The following is a 9775-nucleotide window of genomic DNA, read 5'->3' as shown; positions in this document are numbered from 1 at the left end:
AACCACTTTACCACTGTGGAACCCTTTAGTTTAGATCATATCTTCAATTATAAATAGTGCATAGCTTTTTAATAAATTCTCAAATATCGCACGGTCTCCAAGGATTCTCCAATAATTGGAGCTAAAATTCCTTCCGATTTTAAAACGAATGATGATTATGCTCATGAAGGATTGTGAAATTTGCAACTAAATCTAAAAAACCATTTCTGTGGTTTTTTCATAAGATTGTCCAAAAATGCATATACCCAAAATTATGAAGGTTTGTGAAATCCAAATGCATTTTTCTCTGTGAGGTTCTGAATGTCATTTTTTTTAATAAAACCCATTTTTATTGGTTTAATATTTATAAAAATCTTAGCTCATTCTACCAAAAGAATGAAAAAGCTTTCAAACATGCATGAAGGAAAAAAGCACCAGAAACAAGCAAAAGGAAAATACACATTATTTTTATTTGTTCATGATCGTTTCTGGACATATGAGGACATCATGAAAACTCATAGTTAAATACATCAATATAGCAACCTTCAAAAACAGTCTGCAACATGCATCTTTAGTTCCTCTCAGCTCTCTGTGTCGCTGGATATCTCACATTATTTAAACAATTCTTCATTTAGATAAAAACAACTCTTGTAAATTTTATGCCTAAGGATATGAGAGCATCATGACATTTGTTTTTAGTAATTTACGGCCCGTTTGAAAGGTTTCCCACTAAACAACATCCTTTTTTTCTTCTCAGAAAAAGAAACTGCACTGTAAAAACATTTAAGATGTTACTATCCTCCTCTGCACAATGACGTTTTTCAGACAGACGATAAAGCTCTCTATGTATTTAACTATAATGATTCAGCACAGTTTCAGAACAAGGTGAGAAACTGTCAGCACTGTAGTTTCATTGGACCCAATAAGGTCACCAAGCGCTTCCATTATCTGGTGGTTTCTGCTTTTGTGGAAGCAAAGCTTACTGAAAGGTGTGTGAGCAGTTTGATGTCTGACTGATCATGTGAATCCAAGCGCCTTGACTCATGGTCACCTGCTGATGGTCGCTGCGACCAGAGGCAGCAGGCCTGCCGTCAGCGGGCTGGAGAGACGCGAGGCTGAACCGCACTCCATGGCATTCTCCTGAAAGAAACATACAGTTTTGTCTAAATGTATGCATAAAAACTAGAACAGCAGAAATCTTTGGGCACTTACTGAAACATGGTTAAGAAAAATGCGTAAAAAATAAAAGTATTTGTTCTTCTAACACATTCACACCAAATAAATCACATTTTGATGACCTGAAACTGTTTTGGTAATGGATAGATATCTGATAAATCATGTAATATAAGGGTTACGGTAGAACAGTGGTCGGATTATGTAAATCCACTTCCTTCCACTCTCTTTCAAGCATTCTTTGATTTAATGTCTAACTATCCTAAATTCTATTCTTCTTGGTATAACTGCTGACTGTATTGTTTTGTGCATTATTCTTGCTTTGATTGCTTTAAATAAACCATTTAAAATAAAAATTGTTTTATAATAGCAATTTAAAGCTACAGTTGTGTGGTGGCCACATGTAAAAAAGGCAAGAAAATCATCAAAAATAGATAAAATAAAAAACAATAGTTTAAAATTATGATATTCTCAAAATGTATATCTAAATGTATTTCTAATAAATAATATATCATAGATATTTAAAAAGTTTAGTAACCAACATATAACATATTATTATTTTAAATTTCTCTAATTACAGGTTCTAGTCTCTGTGTAAATTTTCTTAGTGATAAAATGTGCAGCACGGATCTCTAAAAGGACACAAGTTGGCTGTTTAAGGCCATGAGAGGATCCGTGGGAACCCTCAGGGCTGTTTCAGTTCCATAAAGTCCTTTAAATCTGAACTGAAAGTCACCAGACAATGTCTGTCACAGGGTCCCGTGGTTGAGCGACAAGTTGTTTTAAAAACTGTAGGAATTTAAGGTTCACCTAAATTTCAGGAAATGTTTAATTGCACAAGTTTTAAAAGCCTTAACACTAAAAGGTCTCATGAGTCAAATTTTGGAACAATTTTAAACAACATTTAGCTATTTTTTCTTTTTTTCCCCTCATTTTTTTGTTATAGTGTTAAATTCTTTTTGTCTTGTTTTTTTGTTTTTTTCAAACTTTATAAATGGAATCTATGAAAACACACCATATAAATCCTATAACTGCAGACTGTTCAGCACAAGACTAACAAACTAAATAATGTGTCACACTTTTTAATGTCTTTTACCGAGAACCTCCATGTAAACGGGCTAAAGCAGAAGCATCACACAGACTGGGAACTGGAACTGGAACATTCAGACTGTGCGCTTTTCATACCTCAGGATGGAAAGGGTGACAGGATTCAGGCTTTTTTCTGTCTTTCTGGAACTTCAGTCTGTCACATTTTAGTGACTCATTGTGTTCAAAGCAGTCAAGGAGGGACATTCACAAACAGGACAAGCTTAAACGTGCAAAATAAACACATTTTACTACCTCTCACAAGAAATTCCTAAGTAATAGTTTGAATCATTCTGTTTTAAATCCAGAAAGGATATACATGATCTCGATAGGGTCCATGGTCACAGGAGGAATGCTGCTGCAGTCACACTTGTTGTCCACAACAACCATAAAGAGGTTACTGCTGGGAATCTGCTGTATGACAAATGATCTGCAGCCCAAACGCAGAGTTCCGATGTTACAGTCAGAACCTCAAAGGTCCACTAAGACACGAGGTCCATGGCCTGAATCAATACCTGACACAGTTGTCGCACTGAATGTTGCCCGTCGTTTCTTTGATGGTGCGTTCAGAGACGAAAGCAGGGTACTCTGTGTCACACGGTACCATCATGGTTTTACCCCGAGATCTTTGAGCTAAATGCGAGAAGCGATCAAACTGGAAGTTCAATGTCATGTTGAAAAAGTCATACAGAAGTTTCAAATTACAGAAGTGACAAATACCTTTTACGGTGAGATCAACGTTCCACCAACTGTACAAGTTGAACTCCAGCAAGAAACTAAGAAGACACAAACACCAGGGGTAACTGTTTCTTTCTTTTTTTTTTTTTCAATCTAAGTTCTAATTCATGTATTCACTTTAATTGAAACACTTACATAACTAGTTCTGTCAGAAGCCACCTTACCACGGAAAAAGGCTAGAGGAGAAGTGAAGCATTAGAGCGCAACTAAACCACTGAACTCAATCAACAGTCTGCATCAACCGGCTCTAAAAATGTCTCCACAGCTAGGTAGGTGAGATCATTTAGAGTAGAAATGCACAAAACCACAGACATGCACTCCTCATACTCACATCCGATAAGGTGCGTGCACTGTCGCTGCTGCCAGAATAGTCTCTGCAAAGGGCCTGGTAGTCGTACAGAGTGATCCTACAACATTTTCAGCTCATGAGAAATACAAATCAAATGCAAGAGCTTGATGAAGAAAAGCTTTAGACTCTCATCCATTTATTTACTGACCGTTTGAAGGATCCCATTTGAAGAAGCTTGTTCATGACGGCCCCCTCCACCTCTCCAAAGAACAGCCCTGTCTGAAACAAATAACTGCTCCTGATTTGAATACAAATATAATGAACGTCTGTTTCTAAGAGATGCAATATGTGGTTTTAGTCATGAAAAAAATCTGTTCATGCTTTTACTCTGATCAGATCAGTAAGCACAGGTTGTTGCCACACTTTCATCCTACACAAGTTAAGAAGTTTCACTTTAGGTTTTTATCAGGTTGGCCTGTACAGAAGAAAACACCAAACCTGTTGTTTCATGACGTAATGTTGAAAACAGGAAAGAGAAACTCTCATAAGGAACCCATCGTAAAACATTGAAAAATAAAAATTATTTTATAGTAATTTTTTTTTAGTTTAGAATCATTTGTCGTATTTTGATTAGTTGTATTGTCCTAACAATAAATCATCAAAAACAACATGTGAAATCATTTTCTTTTAATTATCCAAAAAAATTCTTACCGGACTTTTAAACTGCAAACTTCTGGGTTCTGATTGATCAGAACATGTCATTGAAAGTGAATAGAAATGTAAGAAAAATTACCTGAGATTGTTCTTCAGTAACAAGAATGAAGCCGTTGTTGTCAATTAGGTAACAATTGACGTCCTAAATTGATTAGGAATAAAAAGATTATTAAAAAAAACATGACAATGTAAAGTTTATTGAACTTCAGGTCCCTGACTGTACTCACATCATTATCACAGCTGATACTGCACTTTCCATCCAGGGCTGTACACTAAAATTAAAACAAAGCCAGTTTAGCTTCCAAGATAGTCAAAAAATGAGTTATTTGTTTAAAATGAGTCAGAATGTGGTAACCTGTCTGCAGGCAGTCCAGAACTTCCTCTGAAAGTACTCCAGCTTCATCTGGATCCCCACAGCTGAACACAAGACCAAAGAACAGTCAGTTTTCTGTGTCACTGGGAGTCTGCTGGTGGCAGAAATAGATTTTGAGGTTATTACCAGCAAATATTGGGGATTTTCTATCGTCTTGGAGCTGAATTGCAGTGCTGGCCAAAACCACGCTCTTGTTTTCTAAAGCTGCAAGGAAACAGGAAAGAGTTTGATGAAACTACCTAATCTGGTCACTAGATAGCAGCGTGCACTCACCTGATTGCACGTGATGATGCTAATGAGGTAAAAGTATCAGCTCGTGAATGTACACTGATGGTGTCGAGTTAAAATGGGATGGCTCCCATAGTTCAAAAATGACAGCTTAACCTAAAAATTGGAAATTGTGATTCCAAAGTCAGTCTGGATGAAGTCTGTGTTTAGTATCCTACACAGTTTACAGTCAGTTCCTCCATGTGCCATTCATCCACTGAAAGGTTGTCAACAAGTAAGATGTACTGCACTTGAAGAAACTGTTATGAAGTGTGCTGCGCTGGAGAATAACATCTTTATGATGGAATAGCACGATGCCAAAGTAATAGCAATGTCAGGCATTATTCTTTACAGGCACAGGGAGCTGTTTAAATTTTACAATCCACTCATCAAACGCTCTGAACAAAGGCTCTGCTGAGCGTACCTGTGCTGAAAGGAATGGAGTAGACAAATGTGCCCGGGACCTGCTCCGCCGCTCGCTTGTACCAGAGAGGGAAGTGATCAGCATTAAACACTCCCTCCTTGTCCTCTGCTGTCAGGAAATCTCTGCAGAGACAAAGAGAATATAGCTGAGGTGAGGAATGAATGATTCCATTCATCAGGCACAATCACCATGTGCTGTAAGTAATGATTAGAGAAGCGTTGAGCAGCAGAACTCACTGATTGGAGAGCTGATCGCTGGGTATAAACAGGTTGATTCTCGACAGACCACTGCGGGTTCCCAGGAAAGTAATCTCCACTCCTTTGTCTGAGTTCCTGATGGTGTGGTGGAGAACAGGGAAGGCATACAACATCCGTATATGAGCTTCCCTGCATTTCTGTGAAGGGTATTTGGTAGATCTTTCATGACTGTGGCTCTGAAAAATGATTTCTAACTGCTGCTGATACAGAGAAGGAAGGGATTTGATGCAGGTCAGAGGGCTCAATAAACTGAATGAAAAATATGAGGAAAGTTGTTCTGTTTAGGATTATTTCATTAACTGAGGAAAAAAATGTTTGTCCAGTTATACATTCATTTTATATTCCCATTCATTCTTGGTTGCTGGAGCCTACCCACTGCTGTCTGATCAAGGCAGGGAACGCACTGGACTCCCGTCCATTGCAATGCCAAATGACCAAACCCACACTCACATAGACACCTAAGGGACAACCTTAGAGTCACTAATTGACCTATGAAGTGTGTTTTTGGACTGGGGAGGAAACTACAGGCATCCATAAAGAGAACACGCAAACTCCACACAGAAAGTATTCAGCTGGGATTTGAACCACGTCCTTCTCAATGTGAGTTGAGAGTGCTAGACACTATAGCACTGTTCAGTGTGCTAGGGCTCTGTATGTTTTGCGCTCAGTTGGTTTGATACGCATCTTGATACACGCACGGTACAGAAAAGATTCAACTAACTTTGTGACGATGCAGTCCAATTCTTTTACCTAAATGGATGCAGCCTTGATATCTATTCTTCAAGTGGCAATTAAAACAATGAATACAAATTACTTATATCATTGCTTTCTGTTTTTTACAGACAATTATTTATTTCAAGAAACAAAAACCAAAAGTTTTTTGACAGAAGAGCTTCAAACATTTTGGGTCTTTTAGACAGATGTGTGCAATAATAATGCTTTCTAATCAGCATCTCGATATGTGAGATTATCTCAGTAAAGGAGAAAAATCACAGACTTAGACAGATTTGTAAAAAAAAATATTTGAAATAATTGGTTATTTTGTGCATTTAGAAAATGTTTCAAATCTTTGAGTTCATATATGACAAATAGCAGCAAAAACAATAGTGTTTCATTCAAAATTTGTATTTATTTCCCACAAGTCTATTTTTTAAAATCTTTTAACTTGTCCTGTCCAGCAGCTGGGCAAACAGATAAGAGCTGAATGCCTCTTGTATTGGACAGATTTTACTGTTAGAATAAGGGTTTATGGATCCTCAGGCACAGGAGGTGTATATTTGTATAAACCCCTTTTGTATTTGAGGCTAAACTTTATTTGTATTAATTATATTTGTATGTATTCCTTGTTGGACCAGACGAAAAGAGAAGTCTATGCAATAATGCTTTGTAGATTTATAAAGTAATAAATGACTAAAAGGAGAAAAATCTCCTTCAGTTTATTAGTGGCATTGCAATAGCTATAAAGACTCAGACATCTACTTGGTTGAAGCTGGTACAAAGAGGATTTGATAGCAAAAAATTCTCACTCTGACTTGTTGAGCGCCAGTCCGGTCCAGTACGCCTCCAGAGGAGCAGTGACCACGGCATCAAATAAAACCTCCTGGATCAGCTCTCTGTCACCTGTGGGGATCAACACCTGTTTTTCCCTGTAGACTTCAATATTTCCAAAAAAAACAAGGTTCTCAATGCCTCAATGGTGATCCAGATGTCTCTTACACTTGAGGTTGAGTCGGCGGCCTGTCATGAAGAGTTTGATGGCTTGAATCTGGGTCAGGTGGCGGTGCTCATGCTCCTCTTCTGTGTTGCAGTACGTCCTATACGTGTGGTCAAAAAAACAGAGCCACACTGTTAGGCCTCAGGATGCCTGGCGAACAGAGCAAAGAATTTCTGTCACGCATGAACAGTCGTTTCCGCACAGCCCCTTCCTCACCATTCATCTGCAAGGGCAACATCTGGCTGCTCCAGATCACGAAGCCCTGAAAAACACAAGTCAGTTACGCTTCAGCAACGTCAGTAAGTGCTGGCTAACGCACCCCGTTTGTTTTACATGAGCTAAAGTAGCGACAGCAGCGTGTTCTGACAGTCTGAATTAGGCCCACAAATGTGTTGTCTCATGCAGATTCCGTAATCTATTTTCAGGCTGTGTCAGCACAAATCATGACAAGACCTTTTCCAGGAGGCTGATCATTCCCTGCACAAGCACACTGTAGAACAGACAAAGACAGAATTACCTGCATCAACGGATACATTTCCTCTGAAAAAATACTTCCCATGACCTCTTGAGAGAGCTACACCAACACTGCAGGCAAAAAAAATAAAACAGATTTAATCTAATCTAAGATCAGGACATTAATATGCAGAATATAAGCTTCTTTCCACCTGAATGGAGTTCCTTTGATGTCAGTGTAGTAATAGTCGTAGTGCATCTTGAGCACTCGCCTCTAAACAAGACAGGAAAGGATTATCTGCTTTGAGAGGACAAAGAACAGCCGTCGTTTTTTATGCAGACGGGAAACTTCCTTATCTGCCTCCTCACCCCTCTGTCCACAGTCTTCTTGGTCTCCATTGAGAAGGTCCCTGTCCTCCTGTTCACCATGGCGTTCCGCAGCTGAGAGATAAAGTGCATAAAAAAGGAAGAAGCAGAGAGATCCAAGTTGGGTGAAGGATCCAGCCGGTTGGATTTCAACGTTATCTCCATGTGACACTGAAAACTATTACACTATCAGGATCATTCTCCAGCTCATTTCATCTAATCTAAAGTCTTTGTACGATTGGATAATGTTATGAAAAAGTAATGTTGCAGATCGAAACGCATTTACCCTGTCATGTTGTGGGAAATGTATGCGTTAGAAATAAAGACAGTCAAACAGGCTTTTTTTTTTTTGCTCTTACAATGTCATCTTTGTCTTCCCACTCCACCTCTGACAGATCCACGCTGCTGTAGTGGGGCTTCCTCCTTTTCTGACTCCCCTGGTACTGCACAGAGTATCACAATGTTTGCAGTTTAACACTGCGTTAGAAAGATGGACTCTACTTTATACATGAACGGTCTTAGTTAACCTACAGATGGTTTACTTTATTTTTTTTACTGCATGAAAACTTGCCATACACTCTTGTTGACATAGCATGGTGAGAAGCTTGTGACAATTTAATAAATTATCTGTGAAATTAATGCTGTCAGGTGAATTATGAACAATTAACATGATTGAAAGAAGTCTGCATCTCAGCATAAAGTGAACATGTCTGCTGCTGCATGTTGCCCCGATCTGCATGAGACGACAGAAGACTACAACCACAGCCACGAAGAGACATTTACAAAGACCCAACACAGACCAACACACACAGGTGCACAGAGAGGAGTCGCACTAACACTGGCACACACAGATCCACTAGCACAGCCAAGGCCCCAGAGGAACCACTGGTCCTAGAGCGAGGGGGCTGTGGTCTGCCAGCAAGTGTTAAGTTACCTCTGGGAAATCTCAGGCCAGCCTGCCCTATGAGCGGCCTTTATCCCTGCATGCATACATCAAAGGAAAAGGTGGGGATTACAGACCATACGAGCCCATGTAGCTCTCTAACCAGATAACACATCAGGCTCTGTGTGCCCTCATATTTTCCGTTACATTGGAAAAAAAAACACAAAAAAACTGGGTAAAGTCAGGGTATGCTGTGAGAAAGCTGAGTTACCAAAGGGCGGAGGTCGGGGTGGATCAGGATATAGCCATTATTTGTGATGGCAAACACATAACCATGGATCCCCAACTGGAGACAGAAAAAAGACATGAGTGAGGCACACAGAAGGAACGCATGGAAGCATTAATCTGGTATAAGACTGCTGTTTGTACCATATGTTTTGGGATGAGCTTCATCAGCTCCTGCAGAGGAATGTCTGTTCCTACAACCCCCAGCAGAATACCCTGGTTCTTCTGCATGAAAAGCCACAAAGCAAATGAACAACTTTAGTTCGACTCAGCATTCATCCTTAGTCACTTTAAGGAAAAGTAATAAAAATAAAAAGTTGAAAAGACAAATGAACAAATGTGCATGTGTGTCAGCTACCATGAAGGCAGAATGTCAATTCACTGATTCACGAGTAAAATTTGTCTTGATGATGTCAAGAAAAAGACAGAAATAAATCTTTAGACTCACCTGTGGTTGAATGCCTGTTAATTAGAATTGTGCAGTCTTAAGTTTGGCTTTTCTCCTAAGACTATGACTGGGGTGTACTCATTTTTGTAACATGGGCTTGAATTCATTTGGTAGGAAAATCCCTTTTTTGTGTAAAAACACAGCGTGTCCACGGCTCAGCTGCAGCACAGATGCGCTTTTCCTCCCTGCTCTGAGTCAAAGACCCGGACTGAAGGCATAGATTGGATGCTCTGAGCGGGCAGCTGTTGTCACCGCTTTGATCTGACTCCACGATGCAGTTTGAAGACCCCCACTGAGCTGACATCACTGCTCCTCCGTTTGGAGGC

At 39.4% G+C, this 9775-nt stretch overlaps 1 protein-coding gene across 1 annotated transcript in view; it reads right to left on the bottom strand.

The window, feature by feature from the left end:
- Positions 1-430: 430 nt before the first annotated feature.
- Positions 431-9775, bottom strand: part of LOC101158014 (voltage-dependent calcium channel subunit alpha-2/delta-3) — a 40580-nt gene continuing 31235 nt past the window's right edge. Inside the window, exons 17-39 of the mRNA XM_023954788.2 lie at positions 9146-9226; positions 8988-9062; positions 8193-8276; positions 7837-7908; positions 7680-7741; positions 7532-7599; positions 7231-7276; positions 7017-7114; positions 6827-6920; positions 5280-5375; positions 5044-5165; positions 4479-4556; positions 4335-4396; positions 4207-4251; positions 4059-4121; positions 3474-3544; positions 3308-3383; positions 3112-3152; positions 2959-3014; positions 2754-2871; positions 2556-2668; positions 2338-2420; positions 431-1119 (exon numbers count right to left, since the gene is read on the bottom strand). Of these exons, the coding sequence (XP_023810556.2) occupies positions 1027-1119; positions 2338-2420; positions 2556-2668; positions 2754-2871; positions 2959-3014; positions 3112-3152; positions 3308-3383; positions 3474-3544; positions 4059-4121; positions 4207-4251; positions 4335-4396; positions 4479-4556; positions 5044-5165; positions 5280-5375; positions 6827-6920; positions 7017-7114; positions 7231-7276; positions 7532-7599; positions 7680-7741; positions 7837-7908; positions 8193-8276; positions 8988-9062; positions 9146-9226 (1797 nt within the window). The 3' untranslated portion in view covers positions 431-1026. The remainder of the gene's footprint in view (positions 1120-2337; positions 2421-2555; positions 2669-2753; positions 2872-2958; positions 3015-3111; positions 3153-3307; positions 3384-3473; positions 3545-4058; positions 4122-4206; positions 4252-4334; positions 4397-4478; positions 4557-5043; positions 5166-5279; positions 5376-6826; positions 6921-7016; positions 7115-7230; positions 7277-7531; positions 7600-7679; positions 7742-7836; positions 7909-8192; positions 8277-8987; positions 9063-9145; positions 9227-9775) is intronic.

This window comes from Oryzias latipes, chromosome 5, assembly GCF_053564925.1.
Source record: "Oryzias latipes strain Hd-rR chromosome 5, Olatipes_Hd-rR_3.1".
NCBI classification, from domain to species: Eukaryota; Metazoa; Chordata; class Actinopteri; order Beloniformes; family Adrianichthyidae; genus Oryzias; species Oryzias latipes.
This window is presented reverse-complemented; position numbering and strand designations above follow the sequence as displayed.